Source organism: Cucumis sativus, chromosome 3, assembly GCF_000004075.3.
Source record: "Cucumis sativus cultivar 9930 chromosome 3, Cucumber_9930_V3, whole genome shotgun sequence".
Classification (NCBI taxonomy): Eukaryota; Viridiplantae; Streptophyta; class Magnoliopsida; order Cucurbitales; family Cucurbitaceae; genus Cucumis; species Cucumis sativus.
Window position 1 is genome coordinate 39,587,514 of NC_026657.2, and position 14,941 is coordinate 39,602,454.

At 27.2% G+C, this 14,941-nt stretch overlaps 1 protein-coding gene and 1 long non-coding RNA gene across 2 annotated transcripts; one reads left to right on the forward strand and one right to left on the reverse strand.

The window, feature by feature from the left end:
• Positions 1-2,830: 2,830 nt before the first annotated feature.
• LOC116402862 lies at positions 2,831-5,019 on the forward strand. The gene is made up of 2 exons (XM_031883268.1): positions 2,831-2,984; positions 4,400-5,019. Exons 1-2 carry the CDS (start codon positions 2,928-2,930, stop codon positions 4,928-4,930), a joined length of 588 nt encoding a protein of 195 aa, XP_031739128.1. The 5' UTR covers positions 2,831-2,927; the 3' UTR covers positions 4,931-5,019.
• A 7,000-nt stretch (positions 5,020-12,019) lies between these two features.
• LOC116402839 lies at positions 12,020-13,976 on the reverse strand. Its single transcript, XR_004215502.1, has 2 exons — positions 12,585-13,976; positions 12,020-12,488 (listed from the first exon to the last, which is right to left on the reverse strand). It is a non-coding gene; the product is annotated as an uncharacterized LOC116402839 (long non-coding RNA).
• Positions 13,977-14,941: the final 965 nt, after the last annotated feature.

Below are 14,941 nucleotides of genomic sequence, written 5' to 3' on the forward strand. Positions count from 1 at the left end.
AATAAAATGGACACAGAAATATGTATTTTTTATTTTCTTTTCATTTTTGTTGCTTAAGGGGAAGTTAAAAAGTGTACCAATATATATCACTTCTTCAACTGCATGTCTTATTGCATTTATGTCATTTAAAAAGTTCTTTTTTTTCTCTCTTTCTTCTGGAAATCCTCTCTTATAAACCACAATTAATAGGGTGTTTTGGGTTAGATACTGTTCAAATATCTGATTTTCTGTTGATTTTTCCATGTGGGTTTATTAACTTTTTCTTTATGTGTCTTTAATGTTTAATTTTCTTAACAAATTGAATAATTGTTTTAAATAATGAAAATATTTTTATATATAATAAAATATCATAATTTATCGATAAATGATGTTATATATTAGCACATAAACTATTATGGCACTCCTTGTTTGAGCTTTCTTTAAACCAATACCGAACGAAGCACTCCTTGTTTCTAACCGACCAACCTAAACACGATTTAATTATAGTAAGCAGTTCTAATATCTAAGACTGGAAAAGAAGAAAAAGAAAAAGAAAAAGAAAAAGTATTTCTTTTGGTTAAGAGAATAGAAAATTAGGAAAAAGAAATTAAAAGTTATATGTTACGTAAGAGAAGGTGATGGCTAAAGGTGAGGGATTCATATTTAACTAAGGAAGGGTTTTTGGGAATTAAGAAACAAAAAGTGCAAAAAAAAATAAAAGCAAAGATGCAAAGCCCGTGAAGAAGAAGAAGAGATAACATAAATATATATATGTTCAAATTTTTTAAAACCTCCTCAAATATATTAATATTTTGATTCTAATAGCTATATTTACAACGTTTAATTTTATATATTTTTTTTTCGTGAAAATATCTTTATTGGTCCTTTTAGCTTCCATTTCGTTTTAGATTTTAGATAATACACATTTTAATACTTATATATTTGAATTTTATAATTTCAATTTTTGTTAGGTAGGTTTTAAGATTTACATATTTTTAATCTTATTTTTGACTAAATACTTTTTTGGCCTCGGTAGATCAGTTCATTTATATAAACTAATAGAATTATAATTAATTTAGCTTTATTATTTTTTATTGCCAAATAATAAGAGTATTTATTTGTGAAAAATTAAAGATAAAAACACAAACCAAATTGCAACAAAGCTCAAATATCCAAAGAAAAAGTCATATTGCCAACCTAATTTATTCAAGACTTCAAAATTAAAAGTACCCAAAATATAGGGAAACAAATAGTTATAAAGTTTTCTAATTTAATATTTAGCCGAAAGAATAATTGGTCGTTATTATTAGTATGATAAATATCAATTTAAACCTCCAAATTTTAGACTTGTATCAATTTAAAATCTCAAACTTTCCAAAACATATCAATTTAATCCAAGCATGCAATTTTTAAATACAATATTAATCTTAACAATAGAGGAAGATTCTCAGTTCATTTATAACAATTAATAAGCTTTGTAGAAGAATTAAAACAAATGATTTGACGATATTTTTCAAATTAAATAGGAAGAAAGATGCAAATTAATACTAAGTATAAATTGATAGGATTTTGAAAGTAGAGAAAATAATTTAGAGTTCATAATTAATATATATGATTTGTGTGGGCGTAGAAAGTACATTAGAATGCATGGCAATGGCAAATATGGAGTGTTCACGGAGTCCCTGTTCAACTTAAAAATCTAAGTCCATCTTGCTGTTCTCATCTCTCTATCTTCTCAAGCCCTCTTCTTTCTTTTCTTTTCCTTCTGTGAACAAATGCATCTAATAGTAATCCAAACCCACTTTTTGCTTAATTAATTGTTTCACTTCCCTCCTCATTTTAAAACTATATTAACGGTTTAGTAAATGTTCATATTCGCCTTTCTATATCTTTAACATACCACTTCCGATTTAATCGGTTTTTGTTCGTGGACGTGATTTTTCGATCTATATATATAATCATTTGAGATGGTATTTGGAGAAAATTATGTGTTCAAGCATCTTAATGTTATATTTCCTCTCAAATTAATATTTATTTTTTACTTATGGGTCAAGGTCATATAACTCTTTAAATGGATATATCCGATTCAATAAAATGAATTTTTTTAGTCATTGGAAATTTGTTTAATTTAGATTAAAATTAGTAAGATAAAGGGATCTAGAAGAAATTTGAACAAAAAGTAATTCAAAATGGAATCTAAAACTGATCTTATCATTTAATTGGTCAAATTTGTCAATCTTTCTTCCTTTCATTTTCTGGTGCACGAGTGAACACAATCACTTGAATTAATTCCTTCTACATCACAACAAATAAAATAAACCACCAAAACTCATTTTTATGAAACTATTATTTCAACTAAATTAGTTTGATTAATTGGACATGTGGAGGAGATTTAAAATATGCTTAATATATCTCAAAAAAAAAAAAGAAAAAAAAAACATTGAATATATATCACAATTTGAATAGCTTGGGTTATATAATATATAGGCTCGTGAATCCCCTCACGAGGACCTATTTGATTAAATACTTTGGAATATAATATATATTCATTATTATTGAAGAGTATATTAAATTGAAATTTGCGAGTAACAAACACTGGAAATAAATTAATAAAGAGAAACTGATATGGTCCCAAAGCTATGTTCATTAATATCCAAATTGCAATCCAAATTCATTGCCTAATCCGATTGATGCTAGTGGTGCAATTTGATCATTAATTGCATTAAAAGAAAAGAAATCCTAAATAATGTAGATTTTAATTAGTATCACCATCAACCCACACTCCCATGTGTGTATATATATATGTGTGTGTGTGTGTATGGAAACTTTAACACAAGGTTTCCATAAATTTCCCTTTTGTTTTTCATTTGACATTCAAAAAGGGTTCTTAGTATATATATATATATATATATTCATATTCATATATTTCAAAGTACAAAGGGTTCCTGATGTTAGCTCAATCATTTACACAAGGAAGAGAAGATTCAGCCTTTTCACTCATGCAGGTATTATAAAATTTCAAATTCATACTATCATTTCTCATTTAATATAATTCTTGTGATCACTGCACATAAAAAAAAGTTAAAGATATCTTCCGGTGCAAATAATCGCAAGGAGATATATGAAAACATGAAAACGAATGTTAAGAGTTAAACTCGAACGCGTGCAACATTATAGTTGAGGCCGGAAAACTCGTCGAGAGAGAATGATTTTTAACTCATATATACTGTCCTTAGTACTGGTAATAAGATTGTTATATTCACATCCTCTAGTTTTTTAGTTTTTAGAAGATTATTATTGTTGCTATCAAAACTCAAATTCTTGAGATGAATTATTTTATGCTTTTACAAATATCAAGATATATGACTTTCAAATTTAATTATTCTTTTAAAAAAAGTTAAGTTAATTAAACAATTAGTGTATTAATTCTAGGGTTTGGCTGTAATAATAATGTAAGGGGCAAATCCTGATCATCCCATTTCTCCCATTTAGTTTCTTATTGAAAAAAAAAAAGTATAACATATTTCTACCAACATCACCATATTACAAACATGTCCATAACCTAAAAAGAGTGAATACAATTTTATGGAGTTAAACAACTGTTGAGAGATGAGATCGATCGAGATTATATCAACTACAACTTAGCTAAGCTCTCTCAATTTGATGATGAAATCAATTAACTAATTACACAATAATTAACCAAAGTAAAAAACATTTGGTGTAAATTTGGTCATGTATTCCATATGATATTTGGCAGAGAAGGTCAGGAAAGAGTTAGGGCTAGCTAGAGGTGCAGTCTGATCAGTTATTGATTGTTAAATTCAGAAGGCCTATTGATTTGGTTAGAAGGGGTGCCTTAAGTTCCATGTCAGGACTAAGGACACCTCTATTTATCTTTTTCTTTATATTAAAGAAAAACGCCCGTAAGACTTATAATTATATCGACGAGTTGATGTATAATGATGATTTTCATATTTTCGTGATAAAGAGTTGATTCATTTATAAAATTTAGGAGCTTATAAACTAACCTTCATCTTTAGCTCTAGCTTTGCTTCTGGTATTCATCCTGTGTGTAACTTAATCTTTTTTATCTCTTTGTGGTGATGAATGTATTCGACTTGGGGTTGGATGAGCGTAATTTGGATGTGTTATATTTAGGTTTAGATGTCTAAGTGCGCCCTCTTAATTCCTCTTTACTCATTTGATACGTACTTGTAAATTATTGATACCTACTTCCTTGTTATATATCTTTTTGTACTTCTAATGAATATTGTGTACTACTTGTTTTTTTATCCTAAAACGAATCTAAATTTTAAAAAAATTGCAAATCACAAAGCTCCATAAGATCATAAAAATCCAATAGTTTCTTCGAGAAAAAACAACAACTAATATATAGATGTATGTTGGTTTAATTAAACAGAAGACTAAGGAACAAAGGGTCGTGACGATTCGAAAAGCAGTATCATCAGATTTAAGCAAGGAGATTGAAAATTACAAAGTAAGAATCAAGAACAACAACAGTTATGAAGTAGAAGAAATGAAGAACAGATCATCATTAGTAGTTGAAGAAGAAGAAGAAGAAGAAGAATTGGTAGAAGCAAAATGCAGTTGCTGTGGAATAAAAGAAGAGTGCACAAAATCCTACATTTTAGAGGTCCAGAAATCCTTCTCAGGGAATAAATGGGTTTGTGGGCTTTGCTCTGAAGCTGTTAAAGAAAGAGTATTGAAATTTCCAAACACAACCATTGATAAAGCTTTGGAGCTTCATAAACAATTTTGTGATAGTTTTAATACTACCACAAGGTTAAACCCTAAACTTTCTTTAACCACTTCCATGAGAAAGATTGCTAGAAAAAGTTTTGAGAATCGAACCCATAATACTAATTATCATAATCATAATAAGCTTTCTCGAAGTGTTAGTTGTGATCCAAGAATTGGTCTCCAAGATTGACTAATTTAATTTGTTATTATTATTAATCATTGGTAATTAAAAACTAGTTCTCTGTGTTTTGTATTTAAGTATGTGTTTAGTTAATTAGATCTTTGGACTAGTTTAAACAATTGTATTGTTTGTGTATATATATATATATATATATGTAAATGTATATTTTGGTTTTAATAAATAGACATGAGGATAAAAAATCTTCATATGATTCTAAGATATTTTTTTTGTTTGATTTAATTAGATTAAATATTATAAATTTGATCTCGATCCTTTGAAAATAGTTTTTTAGAAGACAATAATAATCGAAATTCTCAGAAATTAGATGATCTTGAAAATAATTAGAATTTTAATCTCTTTAGTTTTAAACATTTGAAACACGACATGTTAAAACTCTTATAAAATATTAATTTTAGAACTCGTATGCAAACAAGTCATGCACGATCGTGACAGAATTAAAATGGGTTGGAGAGAATGAAACCTCACCATGCACTAATTGTTTGATAACTTCTTGACGAAAAATTAAGTGAAAATGCAAATAATTTATGCTTCCCTTCATGCTTTGCCTAATTTTAATTGAATAACATGCTTTAGCAGTTCATACTTTAAATCAACAATACTAATGGATTAAATTAGAATGTGTATTTTAAACCATTTTTATATAAAAAAAGTTTAAATAAAAATACTTTATAAAACTAAAATTTACAAAATTATTCAATCTATGACAAAATTTCTCATAATGGTCTAATGAAATCTTAACTTTTGCATTTAGTTAATCCATACATTTAATATATATATATATAAAGTCCATATTTTTCAATAAGTCTAATAATTTTAAAAGAAAAACAAGTTTTTAAAATATAAAATATTTAAGTGGAAGGGTGTATATATATAATCTTAATTATTTTTTAACAAAATAAAAATAGAAAACTAAATGATTATCAAAGGGTTTCGTTTTCAAATTTTATACGTGAAAGTAGATGTTTTTGCTTTTACAATTTGTCAATTTGGCTAAGTTGTTTTTTCTAATAATAATAATTATTATTAATTAATGAAAAAGATACCCGAGTGTGAGTTAAGAGTTGACTAAGAATTCAACTCTCATAGTTTTAAACGATAAAAAAAAATATGTTTTTAATTTCAAAAATAAAAATAAAAACGTTGTTGTTATTAAACAAAACTAAATGATTATCAAACGCGACTAAATGTGTGTTTGGATTACCTTTTAAAACATTTAAATTTTAAAAAAAATTATTTAAAAAATTGAAACGTTGGGTAACTTCTCAAAATGCATTTTTCTAAAAATAAGATCGAAAGATAATCAATTTTAAAGAAAACACTTACAACCAAATTCTGAGAAAATAATTTTTTAAATACAATCATACGTAATACAAATTTATTTTTAAAAAAACGTATTATTCAAAAATAATTTTTAACACAGATAATCCAAACGCACTCTTCATCGTAACAACGAGCAAAAAACTTATAAGAGTGTAAACATATGAGACAAAAAAGAAACCCTTTGTCATCCCTTCCAAAGGCAATAATGGTGAGTTAGTTTATATGTTGTAGAACCGTAGGCAGGTTTCTGATGAAAGTTAATGGGGCTGGATATGGGCTTTCTGATGGATTTATTAATAAAAGCCCACTAAAAGAATGGGCCTAAGTGACTAAGGGTGGTCCAATGGCCACTATAAGCTATAAAAAAAAAAGCACTTGATAGATTCAAGTTTGAATAGAGATAGTAATAATAATAATTGCAAAAGGGTCCCCAACAAAGTTAATGCGAATCCCAAAGTCCTCTTTTTTGTATCACTTTAACCAAAGTTACTCCCAATTGGTTTCCAATTCCCATTTACCTTGTGAGTTCCACACGTGCAATGCAACAAAAATAAAAAGCACTTTTAGAGGTAAGAAAATGAAAAATTTTAAACAATAAAAAATTATATTATTGATAGTGATTGATATGCTATAGTGACAAAAACTAACAGTGATATAATCTAAAATTTTGCTATAGCTGATAAATATTTTATTTTATTTTATTATTTTTAAAAATGTTCATAAGAAAATTATATATTCAAGACGCCTTTATAGATAATAGTCCATAATATCCTTGGACTTGGACTCGAACTCGGACTTGGATTTGGACATATATGCCTGTTGATCTTACAAAAGAAAATTTATTTGCATGTGAAATGGTGGGCATATTCACCATGATATTGACGTTATATTTTCTATTTCGTCTGCAATTGCGTTTTATATTTATATTTCTTTGTTTGTTCTCATTGAATATAATGGGTTGGAAGTTATTAATCTTCGATATAGAGAAATAAGTTGTCATTTTTAGTTGAAATTGAAGTTTTTCACTTAAAACATTGTCTTTATTTACGTTGAAAATTCTGTTTTTAGAGAAGAGAACAAATCTGCTTATGTTATTGCAGTTTTGATGACATCTTCTTATTTGTTTATCTTCTTCTTGCTTTTAATGAGGTCTGAAGTCACGAGTTAGAATTGATTGTTCCGTATCATCACTTTTAATCTTTAAACTTTTATTTTTATATATATTAGCTTTATAGTTATCCATTGACACATTAGGTCGTAGATTTGGGAATATTAGCCTAAATTGAAAAGATTATAATATTGCATTAGTTTAATTTCTAATATTATCATATAGTTTAGAGTGGAAAAAGCCACTAGTTAATGTCTCTTTTCCTTATATAGTTTTTATTTCAATTTATATAATCAATTATTGTACTTTGCCGCACCAATGAGTTTATAATTCATTGCACTATATCAATAAAATCCCAATATGTATACATATACCACAATATATATGACTAGATTTGCACTATAAATAACAAATAATGGTTTTCCTCATATGATTAGTTTTCCAAAGAAATTAAATTAATCGTATAATTTATCACTAATTAATTACATTATTATAGCTAAGTTCGTAAAAAGAAAATTTGACTTGGATTTATCTATTTCAATGATTATATCGTCATGCATGTTACTAGAAGAGTTTAATGTGTGACATGTGACACATGCCCATTTCAATAAATATAATGCGTTTATCAAGAGTTAGTGACAAATAATCTTGGTAGGGTCTAAAGTGACCGACATTGATATATATAGAACTGTGCAATACTAAAATAAAAAATGGCATGGCTTGTAAAAGGAGAGGGGAAGAAGAAAAAGGAAATATCATGCAAAGAAGTGCATAAAACCAAAGTTGTTGTCATCTTTTGTTTAATTAATTTAAAACCAAAGTGATTATGATAATCTCCATTATTAATTGTTATTGTTTATATGGTAAGTTAAAGTGTGTTTAATGGATGATTAACTTAGTTTAATTAATATATTATATATGAAATGGGAGCACTAATTTAGGAACATATGAAGCCCTAAACGAGAGAGAGGGGGAGACCCTTAATCAAGGGATTTGGGTTTGCTTAATTAGCCTCACATCATGCTTACGCCATACATCACTCTCTTAATTATATTATATACATATACAATTTTCACATTTGTATCAATTTAAATTCTTAATTTTGAGAATGATTAAACCTCAAATTCTCGTAAATACATTAATTTAAGCTATGAAATTTTTTGTATATGTATAAATTTAATTAATCCATCCATGTTCTTGAGTGTTCCTAAGTAGAACATAATTTGGTTTGAATTGGTATATTTATACAAATTCAAAGTCTAAAATTGATATGCTTGTTATAGTTTAGAGTTTAAATTGATAAGATTATTGATTTGGGGTGGGGTTTACACCGATTCAATTGTGATTGTTACAATTATTACTTTAAGGTTTAAATTGATACAAACCTCAAAGTTCACAGATATAAATTAAAATTTATCTAAAAAATAGCAATTACTAATGATATTTAGCCAAAAATAAAATAGGATAAAGTGGACTTAATTAGTTCTCTAATGATAATTAATATGACTTTTTCTTTCCACTCTCGTAATTTTTATAAAAGAAAAAAAAATATTTACGTGTCCATATCTATTTTCGAATTTAGTAATGGATAAATATAACTGATGACGATTTGAGGAATAATAATTAACGATATAACAATATTTTAAAAAAATTGCAAATATAGCAAAACTGATAGACTCGTATGATCTATCATTGATAGACCAATATTTACGACATAGTCTAGGTGATAGACTTGTATCGTTGATAGAATTTGACAAATTTAGCTATATTTGTAAATTTTTTAAAAAGTTGCTATATACTTAATTATTTTAAATCTAATTGCTGAATTTGCAACTAACCGTTTAGTAATATAAGTGGCGTCCACATCATGGCTAAACAAAATATTAGTTTGATTTTCTTCTTCTAATTTCTATCCATCGTGCCTTTATCTAAATTCAAAATTTAAAAAAAAAAAGAAAACAAAAAGAATACAATATATATTGCGAACAAGAATCTTAAACTCAACTGGTACCTGTATTCTATAAAATTCAGTAAGTACACGAGAATATTTCATTTGTTTGAGTGAAAGATTACACTACTCGAGATCACGTGAAAGAGTTTAAATACAAAAATACCATTGAAGATTTTTTTTTTCAATTAAGCAAATCAGTAGATGTATAGGTGACAATATTATTACAATTTAGAACGTTGGAAATATGCTAAAATGTTGAATTATTTCCATGGGAATTGAAGTACAAAGACAAATAAATAAATGAAGCACTAAAACCCTAATTTTGTTTGTATTTGCTACATAATAATTAGTTAGGTACTAGTGGGCTGTTCTAAAGTTTGACACAAAACAATATTTTCAAATATGTTTAGCATAAGAAGAGTATCAAATAAAAATGATTCACCATTTTCATAATTACATTATATTTTCTAAGAAATTAATAAATAAATATATAAAAAGGGTAAAGTGGTCAAATTAAATCAAATAGTACGAGACTAATAGTGTAGAGATCGATCTATTGAATCATATTCGAAACAACTCGATTAAGAAGGCTAATTATAATTTTTTTTAAGGTTACTATATAATTTATACTTGTGATAATAATAATAATTAAAAAAAAAACTAATGAATTACATTTGATTAGACATAGAATTGACTAATTCTCTATAGTTCTCTCAAAGTCTCTTCTACACTTTAATAAAAGTTTTGGGGATTGGAGAAACAAAAATTGGACGTAAAGAATAAAAACTTCTAAAATGGAGAAATTTTTTCTTAGAAAAGTGGAGATTTTTATTTTGTTGATATATTGAAGAATGTGGAAAATATATATTTTAAAATTTAATACTAATAGTAACTAATTATCAACCATGGATAGTCGCTTAACCATTAATAATAGTTATTATTGATTGCACTGATAGCAAAATTAATGAATATCACTGATGGCTACTAGGAATAATAATTTGTTTTGTCAAGTATTTCTTTTCCGTTTATTCCAATTGAAATCTATCATCGATAGCTATTATTAGAGTGCAAACCTAATATTTAAAAACAATTTACGTATAGATTGATCAAGTGTACATATTTTATTCTTATGCTATATTTTTATTCTATTTCTTAAATTGTGCTATCGGTTGTAATTTTTCAATAGTATAATAGGCATATTTAATAATATTCTCTTTATCAAAATAATAAAGACTATTCCTTGAGTTTATTTAGTTAAAAAGACTACACATTGACTTAAAAAAAACTATATGAACCAAATTCTATAACTTTATTCAAACTATTGAGGAACCAATTTTAAAACCTAACAATTTTTTTTCATTCTTTCCTCATTGAGTTCTGAAAAGTAGAAAGACGACATTTTCTTTTATTGCAAAAGAACAAAATCTATATATCAATTATCACTATATATATATAGCTATGATCTCCAATTCCACAAAACAATGAGAATAGAAACAAAAGAAAAAAAGGGTAAAAAATAAATGTCAGAAAAAAGAATTTCATATTGGTGTTAGTCCAATCTTTAATTAATTTTTTGATTGAATATAGAGAAATATTTATTAAACTCCCCCTAGGTAGCTGACTGATAAGACACTTTTATTCATTCCTACGAAGAAAATAGAATCTATGTATTTATTTCTATAAAAAAAATAAGTGTGATAGCTCGTTTTTCTACGTTATGTTTTTACTTTATAAGATATCTCGATCGGATATTTTAATTAGGGTTATTGATTCATATATAACACTCTCATCGTACTTCGAATCCAATAAACGATGTGAGTTTTTTTGTAAGTCAAATACATCCAATTGAGGTAGTGATGAGAATTATTTTTTGAAATATCGGACATGCCTGTTGTTATTTTAAAATATAATTATGAGTGAAAATGAATAGAACTCAATAAATATAAAAAATAATAATAAAATGAGGAGGAAAAGAGGATGGATGATTGAGTTTGTAAAACCCTAGAAAATGGAGATTATTAAATTAGAAAAAAAAGAGAGAGAAAAAGAGAAAGAAAAAGGATGCTGGGAATGACAAAGACCATACACTGTATATTCCTTCGAGAAAAGGTCCCATTGTTTAAAAAAGAAAAAGGAAGGATAGTGCACGACCACTCCCTCTCGTTAAAGTCTAGCTTACAAAAATCAAGCCGTAAATATATCTCAAATAGGTTGATATATTCTCACTACTACAAAAATTGAATTACTTGACATTAATACAGTGTCATGTAAATCTATACTTGACGTTTTAAAAAGCGTCAAGTAATCGACTGTCAAGTATAGTTCTATTACTTGACACTAAAAAAACGTCAAGGACTCTATTGCTTGACATCATTTTTGTGTCAAGTAAGATAGTATACTTGACAATATTTACACGTCGAGTAAATTATATACTTGACTCTATTTACCTGTCAAGTGAGATAGTATACTTGACACTATTTACAAGTCGAGTAAGATATATATTTGACTCTATTTACCTGTCAAGTGAGATAGTATATTTGACACTATGTATATGTCAAGTAAAATTTTATAGTTGACACTATATATCCATCAAGTAAAATGGTATATTTGACTCAAATAAGATAGTATATGTGACATGTAATTAATGTCATGTATACCATTTATTAATATATTAAATATACTAAATTTTTCTTTTTTCATTTTTTATTTCCTGCATTACATACATTTACTTCAATAAGACATATCCATAAACAAAACAAATTCTCCAACGAACAATTACACAACAAAAAAAAGGACAAAAAGTTTAGTATAATATGTAAACCAACAATAATTTCATTATTCTCAACAATGTCATCAACAATTACACAATTCCAATCCAATATAGCCAACTAAAATTTCCTATATGTGTCCTATTCCAAAATATTAAATGATAATAGTTGTCTTATATAATCAAAATTGAAGCCTATCCCCATATATCTTTTGCCCTCATAATGGCTATGAACAAAACGTTTCCACAAAAAAGGTTATGAGCATTCCCATATCTTAGCCATTTACAAAATTAACATGATCATATCTAGGTGTGTCTATCATATGTACCGAGCTAAAAATCCAGCCCACTCCCCTCGTCTATCCAATTCAAGCTGTGTGTATGGGCTTCTTGTATCAATCTATAAAACATAAAAAGTAGAATACACTTTGTAAATTATTTGAGTTAGTCAATATACTATCTATAACTTTACAATGTAAATAGTTTAAAAACATACCACATCAGTGATAATGTTTGTGTCCTTAGTCACAATTTCTTGCATGTATCTCATGACATAATATCCACATTCAACCGTACCTACTTGTAAAGAACACTATAACACAACCAATTAACAATGCATATATATTATATTATGTGCTAGATTAAAATAAAAATTATTTTATAAATATATTTACATTTACCAATATATGCATGATTGGCTACCATAGCAGGATAGCCACAAGACCAAGGCTATGGGGCTACCAAGGCTACAGGATAGCCACAAGACCAAGGCTACGGGGCTACCAAGGCTACAGGATAGCCACAAGACCAAGGCTATGGGGCTACCAAGGCTACAGGATAACCACAAGATAGTATGACTCAAAATATACAATAAGTGTGTAGTGTTTGCATGATTTCCAAATGAGAAGGATGATTACATACCTCAATCATATTGTATACTTTTTCTTTCAAATCAGTCGGCACCAGCTTCCAAGATGCATGTGTAATTGGGATATGATGATGCACACAAGATCAATTCATTACTCATTACTATAAAAAAAAATGGCATTCAAAAGTATGAATCTTACCAAGAGTAAATATACCAATTCATTACTCATTACTATAAAAAAATCAATATGATAATTATAACCATAACGACAACAAATTAATTACGGTCTAAAACATCCAAGAGTCACCCTTAATTTTTCATTACTCATTCCTGTAAAAAAACAACAATAAAGAAAAATGATGGTCTTCTCTATTTGTCAATTAGATTATACCATTTGTTTACGAATTTGAACATAAACAACATAAACATATAACACAAATAAATATAAATATACGAGAGTCATTCTCAATTTTCTTCTCTTTGTGTTTTTCTCACTTTGGGTTTACAATATCATCCTTAATTACAAGATATAAATCAAATTCAAGGGAGCATTATTCATTGAAAAATGTTAAATACAATAAGAATGAGGAGCATAAAAACCTTTGAACGCGGAAGCAGTTCGGCGTGCGGAAGCAGTTCGCCGTGCGGAAGCAGTTCGCCGTGCGAAAGATGTTCGCAGTCGTGGAAGCCGTTCACTGTGGAAGTTGTTCGCTGCGTGGAAGTTGTTCGTCGGGTTGAAGCTGTTCGCAACGGGTTGAAGCTGTTCGCCGGGTGGAAGCTGTTCGCCGGGTGGAAGCGTTCGTCGTGTGGAAGCCATTCGCCGTTTGCCACTCTGTGTTGTGTGGAAGTCGTCCGTCGATTCGAAGAAGTGGTCGTTCGCCTGTGTTGTGTGGAAGCGTGGAGATGAGAATAGGGTTTCATCGTGGAGACGTGAGGGATTACTAAAAATAGGGAAATAAAAGATTTTAATATATTTACTTGATATTTTTAATTAAATGAATTTAATAAATTTAATTAAAATATTTCAATAAATATATTTGATAAACTTTTCAAAAAATTATTTTTTTTCATATATAAATATAAAATAAAACAAGCTTTTTTAACAATATATAAATATAAATTTTTTCCATATATATTGTTTTAAGGTTAAAACTTGAAAAGCAAAAAATTTTTCATCTTTTCATTGGATACCTTTTTTAACAATATATAAAAGGAAAGAAGTGTTATTGAGGAAGTTGAAAAAAAAGCCCACTAATCATTTTTAATAATCAACATGAAAATTTCTATACAAAAAAATGGAAGAAACATTAAAAAGGAAAAAAAATTACATGAGTTTTTGTTAACTTTTGAGGAAGATCCATGGATTGATCATGAGAATATAAAGATTTGAGATGATGAATATTTTTTGAATTAGGAAAGAAGGTTTTTATAGGAGAAATTAGGAATTGATAATAGAAAATAAGTTGAAAGGGTGAAAATTAGAAAACAATAGATTTGTACCTTGTTTTCAATTTGTTATTATTATTATTTTTCTTTATTTCTTAGTTTTTGATAATATTTTTTTAAATTATATCATTTTAAAAAAAAATTAAATAGAGCGGTTTGTGAGTTTTTGTTTCAATTTATTTGTTTTTATTAATTTATTCTTAATTTTCGCTATCATTAAACAATTTTCTTAAATTATGTTTTAGGTTTCCAAGATCTTCAATCTTTCCATAAAAAGAAACAAAAAAAGAAAAAAGAAACCCTAAATTATTTTGATTTTAATTTTTTTGGTAAATAACTGAATTGAGTTATATATGCTCACTCTAATAAAATGATTTTTTTATTAAACAAAACTTCATAAAATCAAGTTGATGTGCGAGAACTTAATATTATATCACTTACCAACACAATATTTAGATATGCATCTCCTGGATATCACCTATTTTTGTCTATCAAATTGTCTAATCATGTCACAAAATTTGTAATTTTTTTTTATGTGA